The sequence below is a fragment of the Rissa tridactyla genome, chromosome 3, assembly GCF_028500815.1.
Source record: "Rissa tridactyla isolate bRisTri1 chromosome 3, bRisTri1.patW.cur.20221130, whole genome shotgun sequence".
NCBI lineage: Eukaryota > Metazoa > Chordata > Aves > Charadriiformes > Laridae > Rissa > Rissa tridactyla.
Genome location: NC_071468.1, coordinates 93669018 through 93692706, shown reverse-complemented (window position 1 = coordinate 93692706; position 23689 = coordinate 93669018). Strand labels below are relative to the sequence as shown.

Genomic DNA, 23689 nt, shown 5'->3' with positions numbered 1-23689 from the left:
AGCAGTCCATCCATTTTATAAGCCAAAATGAGAGACACATTGCCACTATCTTGATCTCTGTAAGATGAAATTTGGAAATGTGTAGCATATTTCATTAGTATGGGACTAAACGTCTTCTGTGCTTTATCACTGATCTTTTTTCAAAAAACCTCATCTATTTTACAAGAACTTTGAGGGTGAAAAAATATATTAACAGATTAATAATTCAAGATGACTGATCAAATCGATTTCGCTTTATAATATAAAAACGTTAAGTTAAACATTTAAATAAGTATAGAAAATTTTATAATTATCATTACATAAAGTTAATATAAACACTGGGACTCTAACCTTTGTATTCACTGAATTTTCCTGTACTTATATTTTCATTGTAACTTTTAGCTTTGATTCTACAGTAGTGTAGAGTTATGTATTCAAATTCTTAAGTAAACACGAAAAAAATAAAGATCTATGCTACATCATAGGTACATCTAGTTAAGTTTTAAACCCTGTGTATTTGCTTAAGTAAGAGCAGTGAGGAGGGGTGAGATCCTGCCTTTGTCAGAAGCAGGTTTATGTTACCTTGATTAGCAGAGGAGGAATGTACAAGTGCTTACATTGTGAGCATTGAAAAACTTCCAAGAACAACGCTGACACATTTTTATTTTCAATGAAAATGTGCATTATGTAGCAAAACTTGAGAGCTTGTATTTTACTCTTTCAAGTCCCAGATTATCACTCCTGATCCAAAAGCGATGGTTGCATTTTTCTTGGTTTTGATGGTTCTGTTATCACAACAGCCCGGTTGCCTTTTTGAGTTTAGACCAGAGAAATTATCTAAATGATGGCTGAAATCTTTGCTGTGTTTAAACCAGGGACAGTTTTGCCATTGAGATCACTAAGGCCATTTTTTTCCCCTATTTTTTTCTAACTTCTGAGGAGTACAGGGAGCCACCGGGACTGAGGTCCAAGGGGCTCACAGTTCTTGTTAGCCATTCAGACTATATGGTTAGAAAGCTTGGCATGAAGCTGAGAAGCAAGATAAGGTGGGAAAGAGGTATGTAGTAAATGGGAGGGGGAAAATGTGAACATAAACATAACTAGAACATACGGCAACAGAAAGGATAAGGAAGGAAAAGAAAACATAAGAGATTCTGATGGCAAAAGGGCAGAACAGAGAGTGAGAGACACGGGCAGAGCAGGAAAGGAAATCCTGCAACACTTGCAATTGGTCAAATCAGTGTATCTGTATATGCATTTACGTTTCAAACCTGATATTTCAGTGTGTGAACAGGGGACACCTTTCTTCTACAGATGTTAGAATCACTGCATAGTTCAAAAACATATACCTCAATGAATCCTGTTTATACTAATTAGTGTTTTACACTACTCTCAATATATGCAAGGTGTAAATCGTAATCCTTAAGATTTCAGATATTGCAAGTGATATAGGAACTGATTTGCCGTGACTGTGATTATGAGGTGTTATGCTGAATACGTCAGTAGCAAACGGTCTCTGTCTCTAAGAATAAGCATGTAGTTGTATTTATGAAGAAGAGGCATTTTTGCGGCTCGGGCAACATGTTTCTTTTCTTGAAATGACCACCCCAGGTCTGAAATGTTGAGATTTTTTTTTTTACAGGACATTTCAAAGCTTCTCATAGCTATAACGTACAATTGAGGATTAATTCACGTATATCAGAAAGCGTGACTCTGGGGGACGCTTCAAATATTGCTACAGTGACTATATACAGAATTTTTATGGGTTTTAACAGGTTGAAAGTCGATACTCTAGTCATTGCTATGCTGAGATAAATTTGGCATTGATACGTTCCCGGGTAATAATTGTAGTCACTGCCTAGTGCTAGTGTTTGGGGCAGGGGGCAGAGTGTTGTTGGTTTGGGGGTTTTGGTTTGTTTTTTTTTCCCTTGAAGTTAAGCAAAGTTACCAAAAGTACGAGTCCCCATAGCTACATTTTTACTTTCAAAAGAGAAGAGCCAGCTCTGATTTCTAATGATCTGAAGAGTGATGAACCTAGTGCAATAAGAGCACAGGGAAACATGGGTTTTGCTGCTGCTTTTTATATCTTTAGGCCACATGGTGTAGGTTTCTGTTTCCATAAAATGAGTCACTGCTATTAGATGTGAGACACAAATGTCTAAATAAGTCTGAGTGCTGTAGCTTAGTATTTCATCATAGATATAACATTGCAGTAGTGCCAGAAAGTTTTGATAATAGGACAGGCAATTAGTTTTCTTGTCAAATGGCAAATACAACCCAAGACTATGTCTTCCTCAAATATCCATTTCTGTCTTAGATTTGGTCTTTATTTTGCAATTTGCAGATCTCGTCTACTATTAGCTAAGCAGATTACTGGAATAAGATACCAGCATGCTATCAGCTTCTCTATAAATCTTTTTAACATGCTATGTAAGATTAAGTTCTCTAAGTACTGTGATAGCTTAGGAAATGTACATAAAAGGGAAAAGGCAAACCTTTTCAGGATAGTTTACAGAGCCTAAGAGTTCTCTTAATTTGATGAGGTAAGCCTTCAAGACGGGATTCAGTAAACTCTTCTGAAGGAGTAAAAATTATTACATGAAAATCAAACGTTTTCTGTGCTTGTATGAATGAGAATTTTTTCTTTCAGCCCTAAATGATCACCCCAGAAATGCCAGATTTGAGGTTACCTGTCATATATGTTATGATACATACAGTCTCCTCCTGGACGCTGTGCCAGGGGTGCACTGGATTGGCAATGCTCTCTTATTCTTACTTTTTCTTTGTAGTTCCATAAGTGGCAGCATGTGCTGCTTTACTTAGTACGTGCCACTGAGGCATCCATCTGAAGAGAGGAATTTGAGTTTTCTTGTGTGCAGGCAGAGCTGGAACCTGTAGGATTCCCCTGTAGACCATTGCCAATTGAATTCATAGGTTTGCTGCTTGTAGTGTTACCTTCCCCTGTGAGGAACCAGGAGATGAGATACACACGTCATTGTGCTCATTGCAGTCTCATTGCTCATCCGGTATCATTTCTCTCCCAAATTCTTCTCCTCTCCATACTTCTTATCTCACTTTTGTCTCGTTTCTTCAGTCATATACTAACTTTTGTCTCCCATGCTTGTTCTTTTTTGGCTCATTCTCCTGATCAGCCATTTGCAGACTTCTTCCTTTCAGCAACTGATCTTTCTCCTAGGCCAGCAAGTCCTTAACTCCATTCTGGTTTTTCTCCAGTTCCCTTTTAGATCTATCTTCATTTGCACCTCAAGTAGCATATTCACCTCAATGTAATACCCCAGCTAATGCAAGTCTTAAGCCCAATTTGTCTTCATTTTAGTTATGCAGATCCTCTGTCTTTCTCTTGTGGAAGGGGACAGGTCTGTAAAATGGGTATCACTGAAAAAGTAGGAGGCAATTTTCTGAGTAAAGTTAGGTAAAGTGTCTGTTCTGTAATGGCAGGACAGACTCGCCTGGTGCTTCAGTGGGCTTTCAGATAAGTTCCAGGATATATAGCCTCTAAAATGAGAAAAATCAGAACAAAGAACATGATGACTTTGTTAGATTGGAGCATTCATTCATAGTAAAAGCAAGCAAGCACTTTCTGGCACAGAGTGGGATCCATATTTACCTTACGGATGCTATGATGTTTAAACATCTGATAAAACAGATGCTTAAAAGCCGGTTGCGTTCAATAGTCGGCATGGATTACTTTTACATTCAGCATGGACAAACAGGCATTTTCAGTACTCGGCTCATCTTCATTATTGTAAGCATCTTTTAGAATCAGGGAAATCAGTCTCTGTGAGAATGTTATGGTTATCACCAGGGCCAGCCAGGAGTTAAGCTAAAGAAGTGTAGGCATTTAAGAGAGAGAATATAGCAAGGGCAACAGAATCCTGGTTTTGTTGCATTGTGACTGGACTTCCACAGAAGCTTTTACTGATGAAATGAGTTTGAAACCAAACCTGATTTTTATCCTTGGTAGGCATCTGCATGTTATCTCATATGTACTTTTTTTTTAGGATGATTTTTCAGTGTATGATAGTCATAGGAACTAGACGGTCCTGTTGTGCTGGGTGTGTGAAGGGAAACTTCATAAGCCTGCAGAAATTTAAAAAAAAACCAAAAAAACAACAACCAAAAAACAAAACACATAAGCCAAACCCCCCCCCAATGAAATGATGTCACAGGAAATTGAAATTTCTGAAATAGTGGCAGATACAGTAGTACCATTTACAGAATGCTGCACTGTTTGGAAACCAAGAAAGAGTAAAAAGGCTGTTAGAATACTTTGTCACTCTCCAAACTTGAAATGTTTCAGGTTATCTTATACTTGCAGTGTATGCAATTATGAAACTACTAATAATTATGCTTTATTATACTAACACAATTAATCATCTTACTGCATATTTTAATTATATTTTCATTAGAGTTCCTTCAGAACTGTATTTCTCTTTTGGTGCTTACAAGAGAAAGCACTCAACTTAAATAGATTCCTTATTTCAAACTCCTAAGGAAACCAAGGGAATTACATATGTGCTTACATATTATCCTTTTTTAGGGCACTAATTGAAATCCAGTTAATATTTTTAATAAAGATAAAAGGTATGTTTTAGAAACATAAATGCTTTGTGGTGAAACCAGGTATTCATAGCCTGCACTGTGCTAGTACTTATGTCATATGTGTTGTTAGCTTGTGTCTGCTGTGTTTGAGATGCAGCTAGAGTTTTTGGCCAACTGTCCGCTATACGCAGTGCAGTTCAACAGTTCCGCGGTTAGGGTCATGTGTATCTGCAGTGGTGAGTGTCCTGCAGTTCGTCATTTTGAAAATGGATTTGCATTCCGAATTAATAACTTTGATCTGAAATGTCAGCCCTGGTTTTGCAGCCAGGATTTGCAATGTTCTTTGATGGAGGGGGGCATGGGAAGGTGTGCCTGGAGCTAACAACTGAACGGTTTCTTTTTGGCCCTGATGTTTTAGGGGTCTGCTACCATGTCTTTCTAGAAGGGGACTTCCAACCCCACGAACGACTGAACAGCCAGTCATTAGGGGAAAACATCACGCTCGCTCAAGGTCGAGTGAGCACTCTAGTGTCAGACCCTTATGCTCTGTACATCACCTAGCGCCCGGAGGGTCGGCGCCACCTTCTCCACTTCTGACAAGGTTGCTATTACGTGTACAGCACAGCTTTCATGTTCTGCCTCCCAGGTGTCAGTGTGGTGTTGTACTTTCCTGAGCATACATGGCGCGTTCACTCATTCCGGCACTGTAGATAATCCTCTTTTCATGATATTTACACTTTTCCCATATCCTTTATGCCACCTATCTTCACCATCCAGATGGTACTTCTTGCTTTTGAGCTTAAACAGTTATGCAGTGTAAGAATAAAAAAATTGGCTGTGTTTCGTCCTTCCATTGTTGTGTTTTGTTCTGTATCCATATGAAAATTATCAATATTTTTCTTAAACACTGTGCGGGGAATCACATGCTTTTCACACAGCTAACTCTGATCTTACAGGCTAAGAGAAAGTCAGTCGATCTATGTAGTGGGAAAGCCAACAGCATTTGAATTTGCATAAATGTGTTACTTAAAATTGCAAAGTATCTACTTTCGACCTTAGCGTAGCGGATAAACAGTGCTTATCCACTATAGTGGGTGTGATATTTCTGTAACTGGCAAGGGTATTTAGTAGTAAGCTCTCCCTGTCAGCAGTCTGCTTCTTCTCCTCTTTTTTTTATTTTCTTAAACTTTTTCCCTAGTTATTACAGGTGGCCCTACTTATTTGAAATGCAAACTTACCAGTGTTCCAAAGGTGTTTGATGTGTTACACTCAGGTGCTGTATCTATAGATAAGAAATCAAGTAGCCAAGGTACTCTGAAATAGTGCTAGCTAGAATTCAGCCAAAGGGGCTTAGGATATTTACTTAGGTACAAATATCAAAAATCTTGTATATTCTTCGTGCGCACACACACATGCACCCCCCCGAGTACTAAGGTTAAAGGTCTTTTTCCTTCTTTGAGTTCAGGGAAAAACAACGTGGGAATTGATACTTGCCGTCCAGTTCTCCGGGGCCTTGTGTAATTATTACGTCAGCACAAAGGCAATACAAAAGTTAATAAAATATAGAAGTAGCGTTTTGTATTGCCCTTGTACCAGTGCAGGAGAACGTACACATTGTGAGACATAATCATAAATGGTTCTTAGAAAACTGCTTTTCGTTCAGTGTTTTTTGACTAGTTCTTTGTTTAAAAGGAAAAAAAAACCACAAAAAAAACCCCAACAAAACAAAGGAAAATATTTCTCCATAGTTGAAAGTACTAAGAGAAATTAAATGTGAGGCCTTATAAGTTAACTGGGTATCTAGACCTGAGTATGTGCATATGGCATACATCGAATGCAAACTTCTTCAAACCCACCTTCAGTATATGCGACTTAATACGTGTTTAAAATTCAGAATATAAAAATTGTCTTCATTTGGGTTATTTTACTTTTATCTTAATTTCATTTGCAGAATACATCAACAAGGAAGTCCCACACAGTCTCCTCCTGCAGACACATCCTTCAGCAGTCGCAGGGGAAGACAGCTACCGCAAGTTCCAGTAAGAAGTGGCAGTATAGAGCAAGGTATCAAAAAATGAGCTTATGATAGCTCAAACTCTTTGATTTCTTACCTTTCTTTACTTAAAGTCTACTTTCATAACTACGTGTTCAATGCTATAATTCTACCAATAAAGCAATAGAAGAGAACGAAAGCCTGGGAAATCCAGTAGAGTTTGAACGGTGGAGTATTTTACATGGTTTAACTGCCTTAATTTTCTAGTACCCTTTTATGTTTGTCTACTTTAAAATTTCTATTTGAGTCGAGGTGGTCTCCATATCTAGTTTGTATCCAGCTAAAGAAATCAGGGCCAAAGATTTTGACAACATTTCAACTGTCTTACTCATTTTCTTACTTTGTGATCTGTATTAATTGTTGTGCATTATTACCATGGATTAATAATAAATATCACAAAACTGTTTTTCTTCTGGAGCTTATAGTTCAATGAGTAAAGAATGAAAATAATCACTATGGGAAAAGTGAAAACACCGGTCATCAGCTCTTCTTAGGAATAAACTGATCAGGCAAAAAGTGCTGCTCTTTTCTGAAAAAGACAATGTTGTGGAACATGGTTTTTACATACTAATATCAAATAAGTATGAATATTGCTGTTTCCTTTTTCTAGCAACATACTTCACACAGAGTGTGAGCTATTATGGTAAAATGAAATGGCACGATGGATAATATTTGCACATTCAGGTTTTCTTCTGTGTTTAAAAAAGCCTGTTTTCTCATTGACTACAAACAGCAACTGAGATTGCCATGTACTGCAAGGTTTTCTTCTTCATGGAAATTAAAGAAATCCTTCTTATGATGAAATATTGTAGTGCTTTATAGAACTGTTGGCAGACCGCTTTCTTTAATAGATAATGTTGCTTACCATGACCTTCTTATCATGGTACATTACCATAGGTGTTTTATTTGTATGATGGCGTACATTAATGTGCAATCATCTTACGTTAATTCTACGGCTTTGAGCTGGGATGGCATACTACAGCTTCAATTAACACATATGAAAATGTATCATTGTTTTATACATGTGTTTATTCTGAGTCATTAATATACAAGTGGGTTTTATTAATTTTAAACTTTACATACGAGTCCTTTCATTTTGTTTTGTAGTGAATCTAGGACTGTCTGGATTATAAACTAGTTGCAAACTACATTTAAAGCTTCTATTTCTGCACATTAGTAAGTTGGGGGCTTTTTAGGGAAATGTAACAAGTAATTAATTTCAAATTTCTGTCGTGTTTCTTCTGCAATTTCAGAACTTGGTGCAATATATAATGATGAATCAGCTTTTAATTAATTTTAAGTTGACTTTCCTTTGGATATTCATCTATCATCTTTCTGCTGTTCTTGATAACTGGTCTGTTGAGAATAAAATACTAGTTTATGTTTTGTTAAAGACATTGGAAATGAATGTAGAACTTACCGTAAAAATGAGTAGAGGTGGGATGTATACAGAAGAGGAAAGAAAAAATGAAAATCGAGCAGAAGGCTAAAGCCACTCTAGGTTTAGAAAGTTGTTGCTACTGTGAACACCTGTAAAGTAATGCTGTTTCACTGAACTCTTATTTACACTAGTGGTTGATATGCTTGCGCCTTATGTATAAAATTTACAAGTAGGATGCGACATACTGTTCACTTTGCTATAATATATCATACCGCCTGTGTCAATGTGGCTGTATTATCGCACGTGGAATCAAAGGCTAAAGAGATATCCTTCTCTACATAGTACTTTGGTTGCCTGTAAGTAACTGGCTTGTCCTTTTGAAGGGGAGGTTTTCTGTTTTGCCTATGTTTAATACTTTGTTCAAGCTGAGGGTATATTTGCAGAGAAGTACTAAATTATATAGATTTTATAAAATATTTTAAAATGCTTTTGTCAGTATCTTCTGAAATAAATATGATAGTATGTATAAGCTTTATACTACTGTAAGAAATCAAATTCAGTGAGGCTATAAGACCATAGTATTCACTCTGATTTACCGTATCAAATTTTAATATCAGTTTCACCTCTTTAATCCCTGTCAAATGAGTACCAGGGTCAAATGGCGTGACTAGAAGTGTTCTGACCCTAATGTAAGATTGAATCCAAAGCATACTGAGGTCTGTAAAAGTTTTCCATTAACTGTACTTGGAACTATATTGTGTCCTTAATTTAAATTCACAGTCACCATGAATAAAGATGATGTCAAAATCTAGTGCAATATGCAAATGTTATAGGGAGCATTTCAAAATGCATTTTCTTCATTTATAAATACTTTTTGGAGATTACTATTGACATCTTGTGTTTCAAGGATATCCTGTATCATGTACCATAAAGTATCACTTTTATAGGAAAGTACTTCTTTACACTCTATACAAATTCTGTTATGTCAGGAGGGTTGAATACATGGCTAAATATTTACATCTGGGAATCTATGTCTGTTTTACAAATCACAGTGATTGTATCAAGAGTGGGTTTTTTTATTTACTCTTTGCATATTCAGGAAGCATAGAAGAATATAGTAAAGTAATTTTATTACTCTTTAAAGCTCTCATTATGGAACAAATGAAAGTTAATGAAGGAGCAAGAGACTGGTAGTAGTTTTCATCTTGAGAAACAGTGGTATTTTAACTCTTAATCTTAAGTCTTTAGCTCTCAATTGTAAATGATCATATCCATGCTAATAAGGCTTCTTCTAGGACCGGCATTGCATCTTGAACATTCCATTTTGTCAATATCAATTCTAGAACTAAAAAAATGATTATTTCCTTGTCTGTACCAGATGATGTTGTCTTAGTTACTGCTCTGGTCGGCAGTTTGAGAATCATAAAAAGTCGCCTTGTGAGGATAGAAGGTAGTTTTAAAAAAGGTCCTTTTTAGTAGACTCACTTTATTTTAAAAAAATCTCATAGAAGTAATTCTTACAGAGAAGAACAAAGTAGGAGTCCCTGTTCCACTACAGAAATGAGGCTGGTACTACTCATCATGAAGACAGAAAAAAAAGTCTTAAATATAGAGGAAAAAGACCAATTTAAGGACTAAAACCTCAAACCGGCATAATTATGCACACTACCAAAAAAAAAATAAAAACACTTCTTAGTGATGATGTTCTAAAGGGGATAGCAGCTTTGCCTGGTTTTGCAGTGCAGGAGGGAGGTAGTTGTTTTCACTTGTAAGAGTTCTAACTAATTTTTTAGCAACTTCAGTACACTCAGACTTTTTAAAGTGGTTACAGTTAAGATTGTAGGCGTCTATAATTTTTAGGCAACGTGATTTTTATTTTCATCCCAGTGATGTTCAAGGAAGGCATGGCTGTATTTCTTTCCTTTGCAACCCCATCAGCAGTATTTCCTAGAGCGCAGGATACACTGGGATGTTATTGCATGTAAAGGTCTTGAGATGCTTGAATATTGAAAGTTAGTCTGGTATAAGTGTGTCTCTGTGTGTTTTCGAAAAGTCACGATTTAGTGGTCATTACCCTAACTTATGCTACTTATGAAGCATTTTTTATTTCTTTGTTTTAACCGATAATTTTATAAAAGGACCTAATAATAATGAAGATGTTTTGGCTCAGTGACTAAAGCAGTGAAATTCTAAGTCGCGGTAAGGACAATGGTGTGTTCTCAATATGTCATCCTGTGCCGAGCTGTAAGAGGTTTGCATCAGGTTTTTATTATTTGCGTCATGTTTGGGTGGAACTGTGCAAATCATTAAGAAGGATGGGGATTCTGTGTGGGCTTTGTTTTTCAGCTGTTTCTGTAAGAATTTTATCACGTAGTTGCATGGTTTTTAAATGATAATTTTGTATAAAGCATATTTCTGTGATCTTTATTCAGTCCGTCCTCTGTCATTGCAACTATCAAACATCACAGGAATTCTTGGTTGCATAGAATTTGAGGGTGGGTCTCTACACTTTTGTATAATGGTTAATCACTGTATTGATCAAGGAAATGAATACAGCCTGAAGATCTGTAGCATTTTTATACGCTCCTTTTTAGCTGCAGTAAATAATACTAGGGATAATATTATGAAACCTAGCAAGTAAATAAGAAAAAAACATATGTGCTACTGAAATTTATGATTGTTTGTAGTATAGAAATGATCTTTAAGAGCTAATTCATGCAAAACAGGTCTTTCTCCCTGTATCTGCTTCTATTTGGCTCTTCACAGCATTTCTTTTTCATAGCTTCGACAATGTGGTTTCATGTTTCAGAAGTCCTGTAATGAGAGTAAGGTTTGTGATAATCAGCAGTCTATTTACACGTAAAGAGCATCTGTAAACATAACTGAACTCGTGTGGTTGTGTGTGTTTCCAGTGGCATCTGTTTATGGCAGTAGGCCTTATGCAGTGGCCTTTAGAAAACCAAAAGTGCGACCAGCATTAAATACTACTGTGTCTTAGCGCGTTAGAAAAAGCTGCAGCTTTGTACATAGCTTGTATGCAGGGTGAAGTGTGTGTGTGTGTGTCTGCGCGCGCGCGCACGCTGTTTCATGAAGACTCTACTGATACTGAATGGGAATTGCTTGTATAAAGTTCGTGTCTGTAATATATGTACAAGTCTAACAGTAGTCACATCATAGAGGAATGAAGTGTTTTGATGTCCAGTGTTTCCTTTTCACAAAGAAGAATCTGAACTTCATACAGAAGATCAGTATGTTATCAAACAATACATTTGAGTTGCAAATGGCTTTTTATATTTAATCAACCTACGATCCTAAAAAAAATGAATAGTTAGTGAAAACTGTTCTGTGTGTACGTACTCGATCATTGAAAAGTCATTGCAGTGAGAGTATGGCTTGAGTAATGGTAAAAGATCAAACCCTTTCAGTTAAAACCTTTTTTCAGATCCATCAGTATAAAACTTGAGTGGCAGAAGAAAAAGAATAAGTCATTTCAATTTTAGATTTTAGTCTTTTAGCATTCTTTGTTTTGTCTTCATATTTCTGGTTTTATTTTGAAATTCTTAGGTGACACTGCATATTTTGAGGCAGCTTGTGGAATCTTTACTCACACTGGAGAGTATTTTTTTCAGCATTGCTAACTCTTGCAAATGGGTTCAAGCCTCATAATCTTTTTTTTTTTTTCTTTAAAGAACGATTTTCAATAGTCTGGTGGTTATTGGGTATTACAGATTTCCGTTAATAGGAAATAAATTTGTAACAGTCATTATTGCAGAAAAGGCTTCAGAATCTAAAACAGGGCTATGACATTTAGGAGTGAGAGTGATACTTAAAGCAATTTAAAGATTTTTATGTCGTTCATAAATTTGGATATGACAATACTGCTCGAGTAGAATACTTAAAAGAGTCCACAATCTGGTTCTCAGTAACTTCATTGTTCCTGTTAATTTTAAAGAGAAAATCATAGGCTTTATTATTTGTCATGGTTTATCATTTTAATTTTCTACATTACTTTTACATATGCTGGAGTACTGCCTACTGTACATGCCATTGTCACATATAACACATTTCTTTATCTAACTTTAAATTTGCTGATTTCTTTTTCTGTTTCCATCATTCCGTGCATTTAATTCATTGAAGAGCAAGAGACTTTTAACTCTTCCACAAAAGGTAAATATTTATGTAATTTTTTACAAATGTTTGGCAACTGTTAATATTAATACTGGTTTTTCCCTAAATATATTCCGTGTCAGTATATGGTATTTAGTTAACAGTGTTTAACAGGCGAGAAGGTTTTTTTCTCAATCATGTGCTATCTGATGCCCCTCTTTAGAATCTGAAAATGGTTTCTCTTCTGATTTCTAATTTTCCTATTGAAATGCAATACACTGCATTTAACAGTAGTAGTCCTGGTATTTTACATGGCTCAGAAGCTGCTTGATTGAGTTGATGTTCACGCAAAGTCAAAGACTTTATCTAAACCCTTCTTGAGCTCCGCACAACATCTGCTTCTAATGATGCAGCCACTGCTGTTGGCATCTGTGAAGGCTGTTTTGTAGGTCTGGATTTAGAAATAATTGAAGGTGATGATGGCCAGAAACTATCCTTCATACACAGAGAGATTCTGAAGAATGAGCTGTGGTTTACTTGCATGACAAGCCCTTGACACTCAGAAAGTTAGCCATGTTGTAGGGCAAGTTTCTAGGGGCAGACGTACAGCACTCACCTCCAAAGGAATTCTCGATGTCTGTGCTGGTACCGGTGATTCAGTGAGCTCAGACAACAGTTATCTAAGGCTGTCCCACAAAGCGAAAAGTGTGGTCCGTCATGTCCCTGTAGAAGCAACGTTGCAGAGAAGTCCCTTTTTTTTTTTTTCCTTTTCTTTTTGCTGGAAGTAGGACTTACCTCAAAATCAGAATGAAGCTTGGAGAGAAAAAAATAAAAAAAAAAATTAATTCCTTTTAATGTTAACAGCAAAATACTACGCTACATAAACACTAATAGCACAGATTAACCTTTTCTGACCTTTAGTCCTGAGTCCTACAGATCTTGGGAAATTCTGGTCTGAATGCAGGCTTTGGTGGGTCAAAGCTAAACTGCAAATTGAACTTGAATCAGAATATCTACTACAACTTCTTTACTTTCTGAAATGGTGAATCCCACTGATGCATTCATACTTGCTTAGGTAAAACTACAGCAGCTGTTCCACTAGCTATGAACTCCAACACCCACACCAATAATCAGGAGTATGTTTTCATGATAACGTTAAAGAAAAGATGAAAAAGAAATAATATTTAATGTAGGTCTTAGCAATTACAGGTTATTTTGCAATGTTAAGGATGTCTTAAGAAAGCGCTTATGAAATGTCTTAAGAAAGTGCTAAGAATGGTTGATTCTACAAATTATTTCTGTCATTTTTGCTTTCTTCAGTGTTTATATTTCTCTCAAACAGAACAATACAAATCAATCATGCCAGTTTGTTGCCTATGTTCACAAGCCTTGCCCTGTGATTTGGACCGCAGTGGACGTGTTGTTGTTTAAAACAGTTAACATTATACAGACAAACTAGACCATGCCTATAACAGATTTGTAAAAGAGATTGTTTCCACAAGATTTGGATGGATCTGGCCCAAGATTTGGGAGTGTGTAAAAGGTGGTGGGATCTTTACACACAGAGATTCCTCTGGCTCAAGGGAGCTGAATGCAGATGCAGCCCGGAGGCAGAAAAGAGCTGGGCAAAAGAAGAGCAGCAGGAAGAAGTGGAGTGCTGGCACTTCTGGGGGACCATGAATAACTTAAGTAGAGCTGACTTGCATTAGTAGCCCACCGTCACCTCTGACTTTCTCCAGTGCAGATTAAGAGATAAAAAGAATAGACAGTAGGTGAATGGGAGATGGGGATATTATGTGGCAAGAGATATAGGTATGAAGAAAAGCATATACCACACATGAACAACACCGACTAGATAAATTTACAAGAAAAAAATCAAGCATCTGTTCCACTTTATCAATGGGAAGGGTTGCGATAAGATCTTAATCGGATTACGAAAATGCTGACTTTGGTCAGCATTGGGCCACTTGGACCAGTGGCTTCCTTACCTACCACGGGGATGCTTTGTGTGTGCATATTGCAAAACTCATCCTGAAGGCTGAACAGAAATAACCTGGAGACTCCGTATTATTTCTGAAATGCTTCATTCTGGTCCAACACCAGTGTGAGTTCTCTCTTCTGGTTGCACAGCCAGCTCTCCAGTGAATGCTCCCCTCCATCCCCGCTTCCCTTGCCCACTGGGATTCTCCCACCCAAGTCTCACCGCTGCTTTATTTCCCTGCCTTTGTTCTGGACGTTGGTTCCACCTAGTTTCTTCTTCAGCTTCCACTTCTCAGTTCCTCAAACCAGATACTGTTTTTTTCCCTCTAATTCCCATCCACAGAGCATCTAAGGAGCACAGACAGATGAAGCTCCTGGCTTTTGCTGTGTAGAAAGGCTAAGTGTACATGCTTCTAGACTGCATTGTAGCTGTAGCTGTTTGTCATTGTTCAACTTTTCTTCTTAGTATGAAGACTGAGAGTCTACAGGAAATGGTATAGCCAGTGCTAAGACACCCTTAGGTTTTCTATAGTCTAGGAAAAAAACAATATGATTATGTTTTAATTACAGACCAGGTAATGTCACCAGTCATTCTGGCATTAAGCCCATACTTGGATTTGAGCAAGAATGTCCTTTTAGAAAGGTATTTTCACTTAATGACTGAAAACAATGGAATTTTTTTCCCGTGCTTGACCACTTGACTTTTTAAACATATGTCTTCTTACTTATCTGACTTTACCTAACTTCAAAGCTACTGGGCATTATTGTACCTGTATCTGCTAAATTGAAGAGCGTTCTATTGTTAGAAGTCTTCCCACATGTAAATAATTACGAACCCAAATCAAGCCATATATCTCCTTTCTTTTCAATCATTTCCTAAATCTGTTACTGCAAGACCGTGTCTTGGACTTCATATAATTCTTATGATTTCTTTCTGAATCTTTTTCACCAACAATATGCTTGGAGCAATAGTCTTCCTAAAATATCAGAATCCATAGACCTTAGATAAATTGAGTATCTTCCAGTTTCCTTGTTTGTTTTTGATGGCCTAAAACTCCCTGTCTCTGTATGGCATTTAAGAATTTGTTGTTCTTTTTGTAAGCATAAAGGCTTATTTTCACATACCTTGCTGAAATTTGCCTTTTCCTTTCTTGCTTTATTATTTGCTAGATAGCAACAAGTCTCCACTTCAGACGTAGTGATATTTTGCTGGAGGTACATGTGTAGCATGTACAGCAGTTTAATTTTGGGTATGAGGTGCTTTTCCTTGGAATTTGGTGATGGTCACACTGCTACATAGGAGGTAATTTCAGTGCTAAAACAATTCTAATCCCTTTTTTCAAATGTATGAGTGGGTTCTTTTTAGATGTTATTTATTCACAAGATTCACAGCCTTACAAACCTACAGAAAGTAGAGACCCTTTGATGATCATTGTAATGCGAAAGACGTGAATATCTAAAGAGTTAAGGTCAGGAACTAGAGCTAGAAAGGCAGCTTTAGTATTTTTGCTGTTCCTTGCTAGTCCAGTATTTCTGCCTGTGGTACAATCTTTATTTAATGAGCCCGCATATGTTTCATTCATTATACTATCAGCTTAATAGATAGGTGTTTGTAGCATCGTGCCAGTTAAGAAATTTTGCAAATAATACAGAGTTTAGTCCCACTTTCAAACCTTCAATAGGGGACTTACTTAGAACCTTAAAATTACTTCCATTTCTTTCGCACTGTTCATTACTCTTAGTGCAGCTTTTGTAGCTATCACTGATTTTCATAGGATTGGCCTGTGGTAGATACCAATGCAGGTTGAATTTATTTTAAGGTCACGTTTACATTCTGTGGATAACAGAAATATGTCACATGACACATTCTGTCTATCTTCTAAAGTATTAAAAAAAAAAAAAAAAGAAAACTTAATCTGCCCTAGTATATTTAATATGTTAGTATAGTATGTTGCTTACGGTTCTATTATTCTGTACATAATTGAAAAGGTAGCATATATTCTGAACAGTTAGGATTCTAGCCAGGTCTAACTTCTCTATCAGCAGATGGGCGTTGAAATAGGCCCATATTAGTTTTCTGAGGACAGAAATAAAGATGAGGGCTGTCAACTAGTTAATGCCATCAGATGTTAACTCTATGAATCTTACCATAGTGCTCACGCATTAAAAGGAGTATTTGCTTTGTGTAAGCAGATCTTTCTGTCATTTTAGGCCTCTAGATTTTTTCCCTTGAAGTTTGCGTCATAAAGGATGTGTGATATCTGCTGGTAAGGTTTACAGCTATCTGAAATCTCGATGCCCGTTTCTTCTTGTTACATAGCTTACTCCAGCATTTAATAGTGCAGGTAAGACTTGAAAGATTTTCTTTGAGGGTAGGTTGCATGCTGAAAATGCAATCTGTAGCTATTTTCTTTAGTTTGTTCCCTACCTCCTTTAGGTAGTATATTATGGGTGTGCATATTTTCAACACTCGCATATATTTTATAGGCTGTCAATAAAACAAAAAACACAAACTGCCTTTAGGGTTAATCAAAACTTCTTTTATCACAAGAAATACAAGCAAGTTTTTTAATTACTTTATGAGTAAAAAAAGAACTCTGCCATTATGTGCATATGTTAAATTTTCTTTTACTAAGACTATGATCGTCTCTGCAAAGACTGTAAGTCCAGATGTTTAGTTGTACTTCCAGCATGTAGCATATTTATAATCCCGTAAGATCGTTATCAATTATCACACAAGGTGCACAGTCTTCACAAGGGATGTTTCTTGAATGACATGTGAGGAAAAGACCCAGGAGGAGCTGATGGACCTGCTAGCCTATGCGATGGGAGATGGTCTTAATCTTTGTAGACCATGTCTTCTTCCTTTGAATTCCTTCCCTGTGGAAGCTAGATGGGGCTTACCAGTGAGTTGAATAATAAACTGAGTAGTAGCTAAGAGAACTTCCGTTTGTTTGACGGAAGACCATTCACATCTACCCTGGGCACTTAATTCTTGGTAGCTTGGTATGGTGGGTTGACCCAAGCCAGCAGTGAAGCACCCACCAGCTGCTCGCTCACTCCATGGTAGGATGGGAGGGAGAATTGGAAGAGCAATAGTGAGTAAAAAATCATGGGCCAAGATAAAGACAGTTTAGTAAGTGAAGGGAAAAAATGAAGAAAAAGGAAAGAATCACAAACCCCACCACCAAGTGATGCAAAGGCAATCACGCACCACCTCCCACCAGCAGACCAAAGACCAACGGCCAGCCAGTCTCTGAGCAGCAGCTACCTTGGAAAGACTACCCCAAATTTTATTGCTGAGGATGTTGCTATGTGGTATGGAACATCCCTTTGGTCAGTTGGGGTCAGCTGTCCCAGCTGTTTCCCCTCCAGCCTACTTGCTGCCAGAGCAGGCAGCATGAGAAACAGCGAAGGACTTGGTGCTGTGCAAGCACTGCTCTCCAATTGCTAAAACATCAGTGGGTTATCAATACTGTTTCGGTTACAAATCTGAAACTCAGCACCATACAGGCTGCTGTGAAGAAAACTACCTCCGTCCCAGTACACCTGGGCTTACAGGAGTCAGACCAGTTTATAAATATTTTAATGGAATTGAAGTATAACATTTTGATTCCATTCGTATGTCTGTCTTTTCTCTACTGCATGGCTTGATTGTTTGTGTACATCATTATTGTACACCCTTCACATGGTTTAGTAGTAGTAATAGCTTTAGCTCTAAGCTTGCATTCCTTATCTGAGCAGTCTGCTCACTGAGTTCTCTTCTTTCAATTACTGCTTACTGGTTGATCTCACATCTGAATCAGCAGCTCTTGAAGAGATGAGTTACAGCTCTTTGAAATGTTACTTCTGACACCAAAGAGAGTTAACATGTCGACACAACTGATATTGGTGGTAGTTGTACCACTAACTGGAGACACTTATGGTAAATCTACGTATTTTAAATTCTAGGGCCACTGTAGAATTTAAAGGTTTTGGGATTACAGTACGTCAATCTGTAAATTACTACGTAGTCCTACCTCTCAAGAGCTCCAGAAAAAGCACTCTGTAGATACTGATGTCCTGAAAGAAAGTAGATCCATGTTTTTCTAAGAGGCAGGTTAAGTTCTTGAAGTATTGTTTACATCAAATTTTCATTACCTGTGGTAAGCAGCTGTGTTCCAAGAAAGTAAATGGTGGTGTTACCTATGGTTGTTACAGCTTCTGCTAATGTGCTTTTGCTCCTGTGTTAGATCTTTTTTCTGCTTCTTGTGATTAACATGTAAAAAGCATACCAGGCATATCAGGCAGGTGACATTTTCCATCACAGAACTGAGCTAGATACAACATAGGCTCAGATGTGCATGGTAAACAAAGCTGGAAAGAAGACAGTTGTATTTTATAGAGCAGATTGGCATTTCACACAGTTGCTCGTTAGAAATACAATAACTGCTAATTGGTGCTAAATTACATTACTCCATGCACAAAACCAAATGTCTCAATTAGAGAATTTAGATTTACTTCACACTCCTCTTTAATTGTTCTCATGGTTTTTTTTTTAATATAATGATATCCAATAATGTAAACCAGAACATCAGTGTATTAGGGAACATAAATCAAGAATTACAGACTGCAGTGATTTTCACATACGGTCACTGGAACAGCATCTCATTACATAATAGAATATTCTTTTTCAGATATCGTAAGTAATACAGAGTAACATTATATCATACAAATTCTTTAGTGTAATATATAGTTGACAGGATGAAGCACCTAAAAGTCACACAATGAAAGAGTTATTTTTTAGAGTAACTGTAATCTATGCACCATACACATATAGGGCTAAATTTTTAAAGGGGTCTCATTTTTCCCTCTGATTTTATATCCTCAGTCTATTTCATGCATGTATGATAGGATTAAGATATCTGAGTTTTTACTTCAGTCACTAATTGATATATCTTAATCCTTTCATATCTGCCCTTAAAATAAGAGGCCATCTTTAAAAATTTCACCTAAAGTGCTCAATTTTGCCTTCAGATACCTCCATGCAACTTCCATTGAAGTAATTGGAGCTGTGCCTGCATATCTGATGGTGGAACTGGACTCATTGCAATTAAGGTACACATTTACCGACATAATTAGTCATCTGGAATAATTGCTGGGCCCAGTATTACATTCTGCATGTGCAGAATTTCCTAGATTGGACCCTCTGCGTGTGAGAAATTGAAGATTACAATGATAACTTTATTTCGTTCCTTAAATTTGTAGCTGTAGCAGAATTTTAATGTAATTTGCTATATTTAGTTTTCCTATTTTTAAATAAGAAATGTGGAAGAATGACGTGAAAACAACATATTTTTCACAGTGACATCTTTGTGTATTTTTTCATACCCAACCAGGGCACAGACATTCCATCATTTCCACAAACACGTTATGGGTGGTACATGCATGCACAATTGTGATTTGTGCAGTAGGACACAGTTTAAAATATCCAACTCTGAGTGTATTCCTTTTTAAAAAAAAAAATCTTTGTGCTTGGAAAGCACAGACAAAAAAATAGATGTGTAAAGAACCCCACAGTTAACTAACAGCATAAAACCCACATTTAGGAACTTTGGTTACCTCTTAATTCACAACACAGATCTTTAAACAACATGATAGAGTACTTACTTATTTTCCACTAATTTAAAATTCTCTGTGTTTTGTGATGGCAAATTGATTCCATGCAGCTTATGAATTCCTGTCTCTCTCCTGTCACTGGTCCAGGGAGGGGCTGTTTACAAAAATCTTGACTCGTAAAATGAATCGTTTTGGAGAGAGTCATGTAAATCCATGGTTGACCCAAACCCAGAAGATTTTGTAGAGGTTTTCCCAAATAAAATGCCTGTCTTGAATTTGTGACCACAAAAAATTCCAACTAAAAGTGGTTGTTCTGGGATGTTATAACCTGTTAAATCACAATGAACATAGTGAGTACACCTGTGATTTAGAGTAGGTACTGATGAATATTTGGGTCTAGTTTTAGAACTGTTAAAAAGTGCCAGTTATCAAGGTATTGGTTTTATTGGTGTTCCTTTGCATTTATAGTGCTACCAAGTTTAAGAATGGCAGAAGATATAGTTCCCTCTGAAAATTATCCACTACCACAAAGGTTAACTTATTTTAAGGAAGCCTCAGCCCAGAGGCTTTCACACCACTGTTCCCGTTAGTGCAAGGTCATCTTCCTGTGGCAGGCACAGGCAGGATTAATTGCCATAGCTTGTTCAAATTGAAGAAGATGCTCTTTATAGCACCACAGCTTCTTGATGGTTCAAGATTAGATTTCTTTTTTTAAATGAACACTGTCATAGGGAACTTGAAAACACAAGAAAAAATAATTTCTTTGAAATAGAAGTGAACATTAGAGAGAAAAGTAGTGCTTTTAAAGGACTTACTGTAAAAAAAAACTAGAAAATTACTGTATTTTTTACTATGGTTGAATGGAGAAATTATTCGTCAAATAATCTTTAGCTATGGTAAGCACTTACGTATTAAAGTAGTAGTAGGAGTCAATTACTTTAAAAATAAATTTTGATACCTGTTTAATGCATTAATTCTTAGAATGCTACTGTAATATTTTCTACATTTAAGCAAATACATGGTTAGATGATCATGGATTTATGTCCCCTGCATCCAGAATACTTAGCAGGTTTATAATTCAGCTTATCACCTAAATTCTTTCACTCTTTTCATATCCGTTGCACCAGCTTGATTATGTATAGGAAATTGGGATGTCTGCCCATTTTCAGGTAAAGACTCTCGCAATGGAAATGGTTGATATCTTGACATTAGTGTTCCTTTGTTCTGTGTTTACACCCTGCTTGTTCTACATGTTTGTACATTTCTTTGTTTCGTTGAGATGGAAATAAGTTAAAATTGTTGCTATACCGTTAGTTTTTCCAAAAGGTTTTCACTGTTTTTAATTGATTTTCATTGTGTGTTTTTGCAGCAAGCTTAGTAGTGGAGGAGCGAACGAGACAGATGAAAATGAAAGTGCACCGTTATAATCAGACATCAGGGTCTGGTTCTAGCCAAGAACATGAGCGTGAGCAATATACCAAGGTAACGTCAGTAGTGTTGAAATGATACTTTGGCTTGAAAATTGAAGGGATAAAGCCATTTATTTAAAATATTATGTCACCCTGAAGAATACTGTGTTATAAAGCCTGACAGAAATGTCTTCAAGTAATAGCTTTTTAACATCCTTTATACCCCCATTTGTTGTGCATTAGACTTAGTATTTGTTGTCACCTAAAATGAATCTGCAAAGAGCAGAACACTTCGAAACTAAGTCAGGGAAGAAAGATCCTTCAACAGCTGTTAAACAAAGCCATGTGACCTCTAGCTTATGAAGTCCCTGGCCTGCAAATCCCTGGAGGCTGGAAAAATGGGCCATTGAAGTATCATTGTGTGTTGGCCCTACTCTTTTGTTCTTCTCTAGGCCCTTGCTCTTGTCTGATGTGTAGAGAGCTAGACAGAATTAGTTCCAATCCCATGCAGCCGTTCTCATATTTGTATAATATTTTTGCATCCTAATAGGATCACAGATAAAATATTTCCTTTCTGGAGATACATACTGATTACTTTGATCTCCTTTTCTAATAAAAATGTAAAGATTTCCTCTGAAAATTAAGTGTACGTGAAATTACATTTATGAAGTTATATAGAGAGACCATACTGTTTGTTTGTCTGTTTGTTTTTTCTTGACAGTGCTGAAATGATATCGCACAACCTTGTAAATTTAAAAGTGTGTAGGCTTCTGAGCAAACTGCCGAAAACGTCTCACAGGTCTGCACTGTCACGTGCGAATCAAGCTGTGAAGGGCCGGAGCTAAAGACACGTTCCCTTATGCTGCCTACCTTTGCAGAAGTCAGGAGGGGAAATGTTTAGTTAGGTTCTGTCATTACCTTTTAGAGATACCGCACCGTGTTGGTGTAGGCAAAGTAAAGGGCAGAGACAAAACCAGTGGTAACTCAGTTGCGTGGGAAACATTCCTGCAGTTCTCTTCTTCCAGTGCCATTGAGAGTTCCGTGCTTCCAACGAGTGACCACGGGATGGCAGTGTGAATGTAAAAGTCCACTGTAAAAAATGCAAAGACACACATAGCAACTGTGTGCGTTAAAAATAAGGTCTCGGAATAGCAGAAGTTGGAAGAAAATCAGAGCTTTTATTAAGTTAGTTAGACTTTTGTGCTTCAAGAGCCACATTTCAAATACTTGCTTCACATCAGTGACGATTAAACACTTGTATTTTTATTTCTGCGTTTTAAAAGAGGCAAACTTTCCATTTGTGAACTGGTGCTTTACAGAAAACAATAGAAATTGTCAAGCTGTCAACAGCTGCGGACATGAGAACCCTCCTGGCCTTTGTTGTCATAGCACAGACACTGGGTTTCTGTCCTTCCCCCTCCAGGGTCACTTCCCTGTGTTTCGCAGAATTAATGCGTGCTCCTGGGGGCACAGGTTAAAACAATGGAAAAATGAGGTACTCGGCAGAAACAAAATCAGAAATTTACATAGGATTGGGTAAATAGGTAATTGGGCATCTAACTTGTAATATCTAACAGATTTAAAAAATTTGTTGAAGATCATGTCGCAGTTAAATATGGAGACAACTTTAATAAGGGTGTTTCTTTTTTGAAACCACCTCACTGTGAACATAGAACTTAAATGGAGTAGTTTTCAAAGGGAAGAGAAATACGAGAAACAAGGCTTTGGGTCCTCAATTTCCAATCTGTGGGATATCAGTGCTATTAAAAAAAACACCCCAACAATTAGGAAATTTTCAATGAGATCATCTTGTCAGAAGCCAGAATTTGTATAATAATTAGAACAGCTCATTTGATATTGGGTTTGCCGTTACCTTCAACTCAGGACAAGACGGTAAGATGCAGTGTGTCTCCACGGTCCTTGACAACTAGTTAACATGTTAAAAAACAGTAAAAATGTGTTTGATAAAGTTTGCAGGAGAGAAGGGTAATGTACTATCTAAGGACTTTGGCCAGGATGACCAAACATATACCTTTGTTCATAGTCAAAGGCCGGTTTACTGATTTGGATTAACCGTGTTTACAGACTGATTCCAATGTGTGTATTTTTTCATTATGAAACACATTTTTTAGTCCTGACTCTCTTTAATGTTTATCACAAGCATTATTTTTCTCCTCAATATATTTCTCTTTTTGGCTTAATGTAGATGCAATTTATGGTTAAATAGTTGTTGGAAAACATCAACCTGCAATGTTACAAGTTTCTCTTATTCTCTACTACCTAGAGTTTTCTAGCATCATCTTTAGTTTTTAAATATATGTGGACATGACATCAAAATTGAAATCACAGCATGATGAATACTAGATGGAAAAAAGTCTCTTAAAAATTTTTTTGTTCAGAATTTTTTTTTAAAAGTATGACCACAACTTTGAGGGAGCAAATTCTCTGTCCGATGCTACAAGAAAAATACTTTGGGTGTACTCTGCATTCTGACAGACATATACTCCTTTCCACGCTAACATGGTATTAAGGAGAATGAATTAGTTGTCTTGGACTTTAAATCCAAAGATCTTTAACTTGTCCTAGGATCTTTAACTTAACTAGAATGGCCCAACCTAT

At 36.9% G+C, this 23689-nt stretch overlaps 1 protein-coding gene across 1 annotated transcript in view; it reads left to right on the top strand.

Annotated features, from left to right (window-relative positions):
• RIMS1 (regulating synaptic membrane exocytosis 1) overlaps positions 1-23689 on the top strand; it is a 339034-nt gene that overhangs the window by 235449 nt on the left and 79896 nt on the right. The window contains exons 25-28 of the mRNA XM_054194820.1: positions 4961-5143; positions 6494-6606; positions 12114-12143; positions 21031-21143. Coding sequence (XP_054050795.1) covers positions 4961-5143; positions 6494-6606; positions 12114-12143; positions 21031-21143 — 439 coding nt within the window. The remainder of the gene's footprint in view (positions 1-4960; positions 5144-6493; positions 6607-12113; positions 12144-21030; positions 21144-23689) is intronic.